The sequence below is a fragment of the Mesoplodon bidens genome (assembly GCF_964165515.1).
Source record: "Mesoplodon bidens genome assembly, contig: HAP1_SCAFFOLD_797, whole genome shotgun sequence".
Lineage (NCBI taxonomy): Eukaryota > Metazoa > Chordata > Mammalia > Artiodactyla > Ziphiidae > Mesoplodon > Mesoplodon bidens.
In genome coordinates, this window is record NW_027672050.1 from 136,260 (window position 1) to 150,069 (window position 13,810).

Genomic DNA, 13,810 nt, shown 5'->3' on the forward strand with positions numbered 1-13,810 from the left:
GTCTTCTCTCCTGAGGAGGGTCTAGGCTGGGCAGAAACCCCGACAGACATCTACCAGAGGCCAGATTGAGAGCCCTTTTAGAAGGTCAATTCTCAGCTCATTTGGAACCTTGCTATTGCCCTTTTTTTTTTTCTTTTCTTTTCGGTACGTGGGTCTCTCACGGTTGCGGCCTCTACTGCTGCGGAGCACAGGCTCTGGACGCACAGGCTCAGCAGCCATGGCTCACGGGCCCAGCCGCTCGGTGGCATGTGGGATCCTCCCGGACCGGAGCACGAACCCGTGTCCCCTGCACTGGCAGGCAGACTCTCAACCACTGCGCCACCAAGGAAGCCCTGCCCTTTCTTTTTTCCTCCTGTTTGTCCTCAACAGGGGGAAGCATTAAGAGTAAATGAGGGGCTTCCCTGGTGGAGCAGTGGTTAAGAATCCGCCTGCCAATGCAGGGGACACAGGCTCGAGCCCTGGTCCAGGAAGATCCCACATGCTGCGAAGCCACGAAGCCCGTGCCCCACAACTACTGAGCCTGCGTTCTTGAGCTTGCGAGCCACAACTACTGAAGCCTCCATGCCTAGAGCCTGTGCTCCGCAACAAGAGAAGGCCATGGAATGAGTAACCCAAAGAGTGGGTTACACAACAAAGAGTAACCCCTGCTCGCCACAACTAGAGAAAGCCCGGGCGCAGCAACGAAGACCCAATGCAGCCATAAATTTAAAAATAATAATAATAAAAAAAATGCATTAGAAGATTTTGTGTTTCCTCTCATCGTTAGTGTATTGCTTTCATTCCTAAGACCCTAAAAAATTGGAAACCACTCCACTTACCAGGAACACACTTTGCAACACGGATCCAGGGGAAGCTGTTTTCTTCCGTAGACACTTCATGACCCCGGTTTCCACAACAGCAGGCACTGCTGGCTCTGCCAAGTTGCTAGAGAAGGGCACCTTATCTGCAAAGTCACGAATCCAAATGGGCCCCCATTGCCAAGGGTGGAAGGAAGTTGTTTGGCTTAGCTTCTTGGGGGATCAGAAGATTGGGAGTTCTGGGGGGGAACTGCAGGTACCTTGCTGTCCCTTGGTACAACGTCAGGGGAAAGAAAGGTCGCTGGTAGCTTCTCAGAGCTACCAGTTGGGGCTGTGCAGAGCGTCTTAGTAAATGCCATTTTGGTTGCAAATAACAGAAACTGAAACCGGCTGAAGCAAAAAAGGGGACATCTACGGGGAAGAAAAGATGGCTCCTGCCTGTCCAGACTCCTCCGCTTTGCTTGCCCTTTGATTCTCTAACCTTCCGCATTTCCTTTCAGTAAACTCCTTTTCTGTTTAAGTTAGCCACAGGAGATTTCTGTTGGTTGCAACCAGAGAATCTTGAGTGATACAAAAAGTCGTAGTGGAACCCAAGGGCAGGCATTGGAATGGGCCTTTCCAAGGAAAGAAACCAGGAACCAGAAAGTCATCAGGAATCAGGGCAACTTTCTGCATCAGTTGGAATGCCTTCAGCTTTTTTTTTATTTTTCCTTCATGGAGCTCATAATCCATTCATTTATTCAATAAGCAATTATTGAGTATCTATCCTGTGCCAGGCAACCTGGTAGGTCTTAGAGTTCCATCCAGGTATAAAATATGCCAAGACCCCTGCCCTCAAGTAGCTCACATTCTAGTGAAGATAAGACATGTGAGCACATAGAGTATATTCACAACACAGAATAAGAAGAGCTATGCCATGGACACATATACACCAGCAAACATAAAATAGATAGCTAGCGGGAAGCAGCCGCACAGCACAGGGAGATCAACTCGGCGCCCCGCGACCACCTAGAGGGGTGGGACAGGGAGGGCGGGAGGGAGGGAGACGCAAGAGGGAAGAGACATGGGAACACATGCACATGCATAACTGATTCACAATGCCACAATGCAGAAACCGACACACCTTTGTAAAGCAACTACACTCCAACAAAGATGCAAAAAAAAAAAAAAAAAACAAGAGCTATGCCAGAGGGATGAAGCATGACTGTCTTCAGAGACCTAGAAAGCACAGATGCAATATCCTGGTAGAGAGGGCCTGGGCAGAGAGTCGCAGGTAGGTGAACCTGTGTGCACAGAGAACATGGTATGTATGAGAAGCTGCAAGTTTTCAACATCCGTGGAGCAAAAGAGTTCTTGCAAAAGTAGTGGGAAACGTGGCTGAAGAAATTGGTTGAGGATGAAGCATAAAAAACCCACTGAAGTGTGATCTTTTTTTCCTGAGGAGGCATGGGGGAGCCCTGGAAGGTTTTTAAGCTGTTTGAGGACATGGTCAATTCTCTGGGTTTCAGAAAAGTCCCTCTGGAGTCTGGGATGTGGTGAAAGTTGGGCTGGACCTTTCACCACTGGGCATGCTCAGTCGCTCAGGAAAGGTTTTTGCTCTGCCTTGGGAAATTTTTCACGCCGCTCTGGCAGTGGAGCTCGCCCCGCCCACGGCTTCTCCTCACTGGATTGGTTGAACTCAGGGAGGCTACCAGGAGGCCCAGTTGACCTCCCAACTCCACACCCCCGCCCCCGCCCGTTAACGCTCTGGGCGCGTGCTGCCTTCAGCTTTAAATAACAGAAACCTGGATGTGGGTAGATGGTAAAAATTTGGAGCCCCTCCCAAATGAACTCTAGCCATGTGGCTTGCTTTGTCTGGTGAGATGTTGGCAAACACATGGCAGGTGGAGACTTGAAAAGTGTGCTTTGGGGCTTTCTCTCTCCTGCTGCTCTTGGAAACCTGTACCCACCACACGTGGCCTGGTCTGGCCTGCTGGGTGATGAGGGACCACACCAGGCAGAATCAGACGTCCCAGCTGAGGCCTTTCTAGACCAGGGTTTCTCATTCTCGGTACTATTGACATATTGGATCAAATAAGTCTTGGTTGTGGGCAGCTGTTCTGTGCACTGCAGGATGTTTAGCAGCATCCCTGGCCTCTACCCCGAGATGATAGGATCACCCCCACCCCAGTTTAACAACCAAAGTGTGTCCAGACTTTGCCAAATGCCCCCTGGGTGGCAAAATGCCCCCAGGTGAGAACCACTGTCCTAACCCAGCTTGCCTGGCAATGACCAGGCAGGCATGTACACGAAGCCACCCTAAACGAGCCCCAGCCAAACCAACCAGACCAGTACAAGTGGCCAGCTTGACGCCTGGAATCAGGAGAACTAATAGTTGCCATTTTAAGTCACTAACTTTTGAGTGATTTGCTCCACAGCACAAACAGGTACATCTGACCACAGTGGCTGAAACTGATAGGATTGATTTATTTATACAACAGGATGTACAGAGGTAGGCAGTTCAGGTACAGTGCAGAGCACAGTGATGCCACTAGGCTCCCACCCAGGCTTTTCATGTCTTTCCACTCCATTGTCCTTTGAGGTGGGCTTTGGTCTCTTGCATGTTACCTGGTGATCCCCAACATGGCTTCTCCAGCTCCTAGTCTGAGCTCCAGGAGAGGAAAAGGAGACAAGGCAAAGGGACAAAGAGAAAAACTTTCTCCTAGCAAAGCCTTGCCTTTAATTCCAGAAGGGAAGCCCTGCCCAGGGCCTTCACCTGCATGTCACTGGCCAGAACTGAACAACACAGCCAGGTCTAGCTGCAAGGGAGGCTGGGAAATGAGGGCATTTCGCGGGCTGCTTATACAGTAGAGGGGGCAATGACTAAGGGGCTTGTAGTGTCTGCTGCACTGTCTCTCTGGGGGTCGTCTTGGTTTCTTCTTCTTCTTTTTTTTTTTTTTTTTGCCACACGGTGTGGCTTATGGGATCCTAGCTCCCTGATCAGGGGTTGAGTCCGGGCCCTTGGCAGTGAAAGCGCAGGGTGGACGGCCAGGGAATTCCCTGGGTCTTGGTTTCTTGTCTCTACCTGTTGCTTATCTATCCTGGCCATCTCTTTCTAAGACTGGCTTTGTTTCTCCAAACACAGTGGGAGAAATGGCCACCCCAGCTGGGAACTGCATCAAGACTTTCAGCTCCGGGCCATTAATGACCTGTGTGGTAACTCCGTGTCCCACTTCAAATATCAAGGGCACAGGTGCTGCTTGGCCCAGCTTGGGTTAGAAGAGAAACCTGATTGGTCTGGCTTGGGTAGACTATCTACTGATCAGCCAGTCAGGTGCGGCCAAGAGAGCAGCAGGAGGTAGGGTAAACCTGGTTGGGGAATGTGCATTCTCAGAGAAAGGGGTGTGTGGCTGAGGAGACACCTAAAGAACCATCTAGTTCAAGGAGTGAAGAAAGGACATTGCCATTGTGGGTTGCAATGTTGATACGATAAAGATTAACACGTCCTTTGAAAGACCTCAAATACAGTGGAGTCACATAGGCATTACATTTAACTTATGCAAATTCAAATATTTGTATTCAACCAAAGTAGTTTTTTTCCCACACAATTTGGCTTCCAAACATGAGCCAGCTACTTAACTACTGCCTGACCAAGCGATCTTTTCTGGTGCTGGAGATTGCTGTTTTGGATTTGGGGGATATGGTACAGTATAAGTAATATGTTCTTTATGGAAAACTGCTGGGATTTTCAAGATTATTTTTAAGGTCAGGTGATGCTCACCCTTCTCACTGTGTAAGAAGTACCTTTAGTGGAAGACCATGCAAATCATTTTTCCCATTTCCTTCTAGTTTTAATCAGTATAAAGAATGCATTTGGTTTTAAAATATCAAAATACTTTTATTGTGGCTTTTTAAAAATAAAAAATAAATGATATTCATGGCTTCTGGCTCTTCTTCCTGTTTCGTTTGGTGGTCTCTGGCCGTACAAGAAAGGCAGGGAGAGAACAGATGGCTGGAGAGAAGGCAACAATGAGGGTCTCTTCAAACACCACGGGAAAGGGGTGTGTCCACCTGGGCAGTGTGTGTTCTTTGATGACTGGGTACTTGGTCTGTCCTGATGGCCTGGGACTTGACCTACTGGGCTGTCTTGGTGCGGCAGAATGGGCATCGTGAGATGGAGTTAGAAACCTGGGTTCCAGACCCAATTCTTGAATTTACTAGCTGTGTGACTTTAGATGGGCCATTTAACCTCTCTGGGCCTCAGCTTCCTCATTTGTAAAATGGGGAATATAATGCTATTTACCTCCCAGGGCTTGAGATAGGATTAGATGAGAAGTGTTTGGAACACCGCAGAGCGCCATATAAACATGACTCACTGTTATGGAAGCGATAAAACTGGTTGCTGTTCACATTTATTATAATCAATTCAGATATAAATGCACTATACCATGGCCCCAACAGCCCTGAGGTTACCATTCTGTCCTGTGGCCCCAGTACACGCCCTGGGTTTTCTCAACTGCGGGCTTCTCAGAGCTCCTTGGAGGTGTGACATTTGGGTTTGTCACTACTCAAACACATAATTGCATCTACCAGGCCTAGGAGTCTGAATTTCAAACTTATTCTTCATACGCCTGCGTATGTTTACATTCATAATATCTGTGAAAAGAACCCCTCTCCTCACACACTCCAAAATCCAGTATTGTGCAAAATACCAGTCTAGGAAGCAACACACTAGGGTAGCAACCTTTAATGTCCTAAAAAATCATCTTAGTAGTTTGACGCAGAAGAGTTACACTGACTCACGGAGGATCATGCGAGGCCCAGCGGGGCGACGTTTCTAGTTCCTTCCACCAGGTTTAGAAAACAGAAGGCTCTGGCTGGATTTGCTGGACATCTCTCTCTTCAGCATCTTCCTTCCTTGGTCCATCTTTGGAGTGCCTTTTCTGGCTCCAACCTATAACAAGCAAGAGCAACAAATGCCCAAACTCTATAATTGTAGGGAGATCCCCAAATATTTCTCAAATGGCATTTTTTTTTACTCAAAATAAAATCTTTGTTGTAAAAAATATTTATATACACACATAGACGTGAGCAAAACGAAGGTAAAATGATCCACCATTATCACACTACCCACAGGTAACCTTATTCACATTTTGGTGTACACTCTTCCAGATACACAGATAACGTTTTCTTCTTACATTTGCATCTTTTTTTGAACCAGGAGTTTCTGATGATAGGCAATTTCATTGGGATGGACTTTCTCTCGAAAAGCTGTTACTGAACTGAATGCCTTATGTCTCTGATGTCTTAGGAGGGTAAAATGCAGCATACTCTAGGGGGTCTGTCTAACCCTTTTCTGAGCACTACTCCTGGATCCAGGCAGCCATGTGTGTGACTCTGTCCCTGGTCATAGCTGTTCGGGTACTTGGCACAGGCTGGGCTTCTAAGATGGTCACTCCCAGGATTTGGGGTTATGGGCTCTAAGATGCTACTTGCTTTGAACTGGGCTGGTTCTTTGAACTGGGGGACCATGAGGTCATTCCTTCCTGTCACATGACTGGAGAGAGCAGAGATCAGGGGAGCCACACAGAGACACAGAGAGGAGATACGGCCTGTGTGTGCGTGTGCGCATGCTTGTGCGTGTGTAAAAGAGATGATGCCTGAGATCTGATGGCTTACCAATTCTATTTCGAGGCCAGGCTCTCTTTCAGCTCCCAGTTTTTATGAGGCACTCACCCCTATATCCTTAAAAAAGCCCCCTCCCCCTCCCTTTTTTTTTTTTGCCGTACGCGGGCCTCTCAGTGTTGTGGCCTCTCCTGGTGCAGAGCACAGGCTCCGGACGCGCAGGCTCAGCGGCCATGGCTCACAGGCCCAGCCGCTCCGTTGCATGTGGGATCTTCCCAGACCGGGGCACGAACCCGTGTCCCCTGCATCGGCAGGCGGACTCTCAACCACTGCGCCACCAGGGAAGCCCCACGTGGTTCTTATCGGCCAACTTGGGGAAAACCTTCTTCTAAGACTTTGTGGCTGAAAATGTAGTCTGCAGAGCTGTGCTATCGGTACCAGCTGGGAGCTGTTCAGAAATGCAGAATCCCAGGCTCCCCCGACCCGAGACCTGCTGAGTCAGAATCTGCATTTCAACAACATCCCCATATGATCTGTGGACAGCTTTGAGTTGAGATGCGCCACTGTAAACTATCCTCTAATTGGCTGGTTTCTGGAAAAGTAAGTAGCCGTTTTGGCCATGTGTTTCCCCTGATATGCATGAAGAGAAAGCAAAAGACTGAAATACTATTGGTTGGTCTTGCACTCACTTAGACACAAACCAGGACCCGCAGTAACGACTGGGATTTGTATCAATAAAATCAGCTGCGGTATATAAACAAAGTACCATTTCTAGACATTTCAATAACCTTGCCTCTTCAAGTTGATCTTCAAGTTGATCTCTGAGTTTTAGGATTCAAGCTTCATGTTAATTCCTCCTACATCATTCACCCTCTTTAATTAATTTAGCTCCCAACAAGGAGTTGCTGAGATTCCTCCATCTAAGTACGCGCCCTCTGTTTCTCATAGGAAAGCCCATTTCATCAGTTTCCAGTAGTAAAGAGAAGGACGGGGACCACCTTACCGATTTCTCTGCCATTAGCCGCTTGACTCTGGCTTTCAGCTTCTCCTCTTGCTGTAGCCTTTCCTCGGTCAGCTTCTCCTTCTCTGCCAGATGCTGCCGTAACTCTTCTTGCAGCAAATACTGCTGAGTTTCCCGAGAACTGTTGATCTTCATCTGAAATGAGGGGAAGGGGAACTGCAGCTGATGGGGGACAGGACTAACGCAGGAGTCATTTCCACTACCTTTGGGGGCGGGACAAAGGTTCACGAAACTTTCTTCAAAACACAGAAAACTGATGCTTAGCTTAGTAACTAATAGCGAAGTAGTAGAGCATCATGGTTAAGAGCTCAGACTCTAGATCTAGATAGAATCTCAGCTCTAGTTCTTTCTAGACACTTCTTCGTATAGAAAATAAGCGGGTGAACTAAGGCAGGCCGACTTCCTCCTCTTTCATCCCTGCCGGCCGCTTGGGTGCGGGATTCCGTGGAGAGCACGGGCCCGTGAAGGGGCTCTGCAGCACGCCTACCTGACCTACTGCCCTTTCCAAATTGGTTTTAATGAGGTTTGCTCTGTTCCTCATTTCTTGCAGCTGAAGCAATTTCCTTCTGGAATCCTCCCGAAGCTTCTCTTCCACCTGAAAGGATGATGAAAAGCGTGGGCTTGCTGCTAATGTGATCATCATGCCCTCTGGGGAAACTCTTCTGGGGGGGCTAATGGCAGTGGGGGAGTCCCTGAGGGGTAGGGACAGCTGCAGCCCAGCAGCAGGGGTCACAGGCATGCACAGGGTGGAGGCAAACTCACAGGGAGTTGCCCCCTACGGGAAAGGGCCGAGCTCTGCACCCGGGGCTCAACTATGTTCTACCGCACACTCCCATCCCAGCTCGGTCCCTAACAAGCCGTACGACACTCGGAAAGTTATTTCACTGCTCCGTGACTCAGTGTCCTCATCTGTCAAATGGGGATGATGATACTAGTATCACTGCATAGAGTTACTGTGGGCATTCAATGTTTGGAATAGTGCTTAAGGGCTCTGTGAGTGTGTTAAGTACTGTTGTAACCTAGGAAAGGTGGACGGCAATGTCCGCCGTACAGTCTCGTTCTAATAACTCGTGATGGGTACTTGGAAATGTTATGATTGGGTTTATTATCATAACTGTTTGTCGTTACCACTTTGAGCACACTCACTGGTGGTAACCTCTATGGAGGCTTGCTAAAGCAATGTCTATTAAGAATTGCAGCCTGCAAACGAAGGCATTTAAAGTGGAGAAGCTTGCCTACTTTTCCCCCCTTGCTTAGGTAACAGTCAACGCACAGTAAGCTTGGGAGTGCTCCACGCTACCCTTGGCTGGCCAGTGTAGGCCTCGCAGCTGCTCAATTCTTGGATGCACCTGCTGAGCCCTGGGCCCTGGCACTAACAGGAAATGAGGCAAACTCTCGTAAATAAATGGAAAGTTTTTGTGCTGAAACAAATTCACAGGCTGTTTTTTTAGGGATCTGAAGAGGGGGATCACAGGGATCTAATAAAAGACCCAGAAAAGCCCTTAAGAGCTTTCTTCTGAGTAGTGTGGTCCAGTGGAAGAGCCTCTACCCAGCTCCGTTACCTTGGAGAAGTCATCTAAGCTCTCTGGGCCTTAGTTTTCTCCCAGGTCTAAACATGCTCGGACTTCTATGTCAGCAGCCTTTTTCATATGCTGCAAAAGCCAAGTCCAGCCTTGGACTCTGCCCCTGTCTGTGTTCTGCATGAACAGCCCCCGTTCCCGTCCCAGAGCCTCAGAGTCACCCTCAGCGTCCGCCCTGCTCCCTCTCTCACACTCGGGGGTCTCACGCCTGTCCACCAACCCCTCTCACATGCAAGCTGGACTGTGACAAGTGGCCTCCTCGCCTCGAGTTTAGTTTCTTCCAGTGCAATCTTAACGGTACTGTGAGAGTTACCCAGCTGTAAGGCAGCTCTGTCCAACAGAACTTTCTGCAACGGTACAGGTACTCTGAGCGAGGCTGTGTTGTCTAATACGGCAGCCACCAGCCACATCTGGGGATCGAGCACTCGAAATGGGGCTGGTGTGATGGAGGAACTGAACTAAAAATTTTAGTTAATTTTCATTAATTTCAGTGTAAACAGTAGCATGTGGCTGTTTGCTACGCCAGCGTCACTGAAGTCAGACGAACCTGGAGTCAGAAAAAACCGATTGTGCAACTGGGCTACTTTACTAGTAACTAGTAGCCTTGACTTTCTCATCTGTAAAATGGAGAGGATGATTTCTAGATCACAGCGCTGTTGTGAAGATGAAGAGATGAAATGTTCAAGGTAACGCCTAGTACGTGAGAAATTGTAACTATCATTTTCACCCTGATTACTGTCCACGAATGTCATTGCATCAGTCACTTGTTCAGAAGCCTTAGTAGCTCCTCACTGCCTATGTGGTACAGAGCCCAAGCACCTGAACTAAGGCAAAACACCAAACCAGGGATTCAAGAAGCCCCTACGAACTCAACGAGGTAAATAAAACTGAATCCACACCTAGATAAACCATAATAAAACTGCTGGAAATCAAGGGAAAAGACAATCTTAAAAGCAACTGGAGAAAAAGACAGATTATGCAAAGGTACAACAGTTAGGCTTACAGATGACTTCTAAATAGAAATAATAGGAGCCACAAGACAATAGTGACATATCTAATGCTGTATCTAATGTGCTGAAAGAAAAGAATTGCCATTGTAGAATTCAATACGCAGTCAAATGTGTTTTAAGAATGGAGGTTAAATATACATCTCCAGACAGACACACAGGCACATGTGAGAATTTGTCATCAGCAGAGCCACAATGAGGGAAAACATTAAAGGGTATTCTTCAGACACAAGAAAAATGAACCCAGGTGGGTGATCAGAGATGCAGAAAAGATAAGCAACAGTAAGGGTAATGTGTGGATATGATACTGAGTATAGCAAAACACTAATAATATCTTGTGGGGTATTAACTATCAAGAGGAGTTTAGAAAATGACAGCAATGGCTTATAAATCTGGAGGGGGTAAGTGAAGTTAAGGTGTTTGAAACTCATTGCACTGTCAAGGAGAAGGGCATAATTAACAACTACTATTGCCTCTTGGTAAGTTAAGAATGCAGGGCTTCCCTGGTGGTGCAGTGGTTGAGAGTCCGCCTGCCGATGCAGCGGACATGGGTTCGTTTTCCGGTCCGGGAGGATCCCACATGCCGCGGAGCGGCTGGGCCCGTGAGCCATGGCTGCTGAGCCTGTGCATCCGGAGCCTGTGCTCCACAACGGGAGAGGCCAGAACACTGAGAGGCCCACGTACCACAAAAAAAAAAAAAGAAAAAAAGAATGCATATTGTAGTCTTCAGGATGACTAATAAGAGAATAGTAGAAGAGTGAAAAACTTAATTAATGTGTGATTTTGGTGAGTCAAGGATGAATGCTATTGTCTTACTATTACTAAAAGAATAGTAAAAAAGTGAAATATTTTCAAGCTAATAGAGGGGGAAAGTGGAATAAGAGAAAACCATCCACTGAGGAGGAGGTAAGAAAGGACAGAAAAAGGAACATAGCACAGATGGTACAACTGGTATTGAGCAAGTAGATTTAAACCCCAGTACACGAGTAATTACATAATATAAATGGACTAAAAGTCAAAGATTGTCAAACTGGATTTTGTAAAAATGATACGTTATTTGAAGGCATATGTCTAAACCTTAAGACAAAAATTGACAGAGAACATATGAAAAAGATATGGTATGAAAACTCTAACCAACAGAAAGCCAGTGAGGAAGCTAAATGACAAAGGAGACGTTAAGGGAGAAACACTACTAGAGATGAAAAGGGACATTTCATGATGATCTAAAGTTTTGCTCTACAGGAAGTGTTAGGATTCTAAATTTATATGCACCTAGTAACACAGCCTCAAAATATATAAAGCAAACATCGTTCATATTAAAAGAAGAAACACACAAATGACAAACATGTTGAGATTTTTAAAAACATTCTCAATGATGGAACAAAAAGACAAAAAAAATCAATATGAGAATTTAAGTTGGAACAACATCATTGGCAAACTTGATTTAATGGATCAATTCTTTCTTAGATAATTTCACAATTAAGATTTGAAGGCAGTCTAGGGTTGTGGTTACACACAGGAGCTTTGGAGTCAGGCAGACCTGGATTCAAGTTCTGCCACAACTACTTTATGCAAGTGAACTTGGATAACTTCCTTCACCTCTGTGAGCCTCAGTTTTCCCAACTGTAAAGTGGGGTTAATACCAGTATAGACCGCATGGGGTCATTGTGAGGATGAACAGAGATGATGCAGGTGGAGTGCTGGCCCCAGAGTGGTTCCCAGGCCGACCTGTCCCTGCCATACCTTGCTCTTTTCCTGCAGCGTCATAGAGATCAGGCTCTGCTCGGTACTGCTCCTTTTCAGCTCCACCCTGAGCTTCCTCATTTCTTTTTCCATGTCATGGATTTGCTGAAAGAGTTCCAACAACAGGGAAGTCAACTTCAGAACTCATTTCATCCGGTTCATTAAGGCAGAAACCTAGTCTGGGATTCGCTTCATTCCTTCCCTTGGGGGACAATTCCACATCTTTGAGGCAAAGTAGACTTTCTTTCAACGGATGCAATGAAAGGGCTGGGTGAGGGAAATTTTGAGTTTCTTTTGAAGATCAGCATGGATCCTGGATTAAACAGTACAAGATACCTATCCACTCATTAGAATCTCTTTCCTTGGGGTATATTTTTGAGTTCAATCTAAATAAGGGCTGTTTGGAAGACACAATGGGCACAGTTTGGAAGAAAAGAACAATGACATTTTTCTTTTTTCTCATTTGAGGCAGAGAAGTGTGCTCCTGACAGAGAGAAGAACACACGTCTCCTGCCCCCATCCTAGGCACCGTCCTTCCCAACGGATGGAAAACGTATGCCTGGTGATGTGCACGAGGGTTCGGGCCTGTACAGGGGGTGAACATTTACATTGAGTGGTCATCTTTTCATTGTATCGATTTTTATGTTCACCTTCCATAGAAGGCCAGTGATACATTTGCTTTTTATTTTGTTTTTATGAATTGTTGTAAAATTGAATGTATTTAAGCAAAAATACTTCAAGAAGAGTTGTGTTAATAGCAGTGCTCAGGGCTGTGATAAAACTTGTGACAGTGGATCATGAAAGTCTGGGCATCACAAGTCCAGGGGTAGGGACCACGTTGAATTTCTAGCAGCATATGGTGGCCACCTCCCATCCCTTTCCCCAGGGGAAACCTGATGAGGGGCCTTGAGCCAACTGCCCAGAAAATCTGGGGAGAGTGTGTTTTCCATGGTCTTTTCACCCATCTCTTTGAGGCTAGAAAATCAAAGAATTAGGAGACTACATTAACAGACAAACACCCAGAAAGCCCCAGAGCTTCTGCTAGCTAATGGGCCAAGGAACCACTCCAAAACCCTCAAGGCCACAATCTAGGCTTTCAGTGGACACCGAGGGGTCAGGAGGTTCAATGCACGGTTTTGCAGAGTTTTAACTCTTTCTCTTGGGCTTCCCACTTCTCCTTCTGGGCATCTTCCTTCTGTAACTCTTCTTTCAGCACTGAGCACTGTGGAGAAAAAGGACAAGGCCACGGGGGCTTGGCTGGGGGTCCCAAGTACCTGTGTTCACGCCCAGGAGTGTTTCCTGCTGTATAACCCAATCACACCTCTGAATTCTGAGAGGCGAGACCATTTGTGTGATGGGAGCACGGGATCCTGCAGTCGTTCCCAGTTCATGCCTCTCATGAGTTCTGAGGAATAGAGCGTCTAAATTCCTCTTCAAAAGCCAGCAAACTTCACTTCAGGGGAAATCCAGCTTTGTAGACTCTGGGTACTTAGGGTGCAGGAAATGTGATGTTTTCACGCTGTGACCGGTGAGGGTGCAGGGGGCCGAGCCAGTGAGCTGGGGTCCATCTTAGGGCTTTTGTGCAGGTTGCATCTCAAAGACACAACTGCCCCGACTGGTGTGGAGGGGTAAAAGGAGCTGTCTTGCCCGAGGGCGGCTTGGCAACAGGCATTAACAGCATAAGGATGGATGTGCATTATTTTGACCCAGCAATTCCCACTTTAGGAATGTACCTTAAGGACAATGACTGGAGAAATAAGTAAATCTGTAGTTTCAAGGATGCTCTTCACAGAATTGTCAGTAACAGTGGAAGAAAAAAAAAAAAAAAAGAGGAAACAACCCAAGTGTTGTTTAGAACAGCAGACCACTTATAACACTGGGTACATCCAGGAGAAAGTATGTAGCTTTTAAGACGAATGATAAGAGCGTTGATTTATTAGAATGGGAAAATAATAAGTATTTAAAAATTTAAAAAATGTGCATAGTATAAATTCACTATAAAATGATTGATTGATTGATTTCTAGGCAATATATAGAAACAAGACTGGAAAAACAGAC

General features: G+C 46.6%; 1 protein-coding gene across 1 annotated transcript; it reads right to left on the reverse strand.

Annotated features, from left to right (window-relative positions):
* Positions 1-5,613: 5,613 nt before the first annotated feature.
* On the reverse strand, positions 5,614-12,954 carry LOC308610669 (uncharacterized protein; the record flags this gene model as incomplete). Its single annotated transcript, XM_081259723.1, has 4 exons — positions 12,885-12,954; positions 11,753-11,857; positions 7,405-7,557; positions 5,614-5,730 (listed from the first exon to the last, which is right to left on the reverse strand). Exons 2-4 carry the CDS (start codon positions 11,843-11,845, stop codon positions 5,614-5,616), a joined length of 363 nt encoding a protein of 120 aa, XP_081115849.1. The 5' UTR covers positions 11,846-11,857; positions 12,885-12,954.
* Positions 12,955-13,810: the final 856 nt, after the last annotated feature.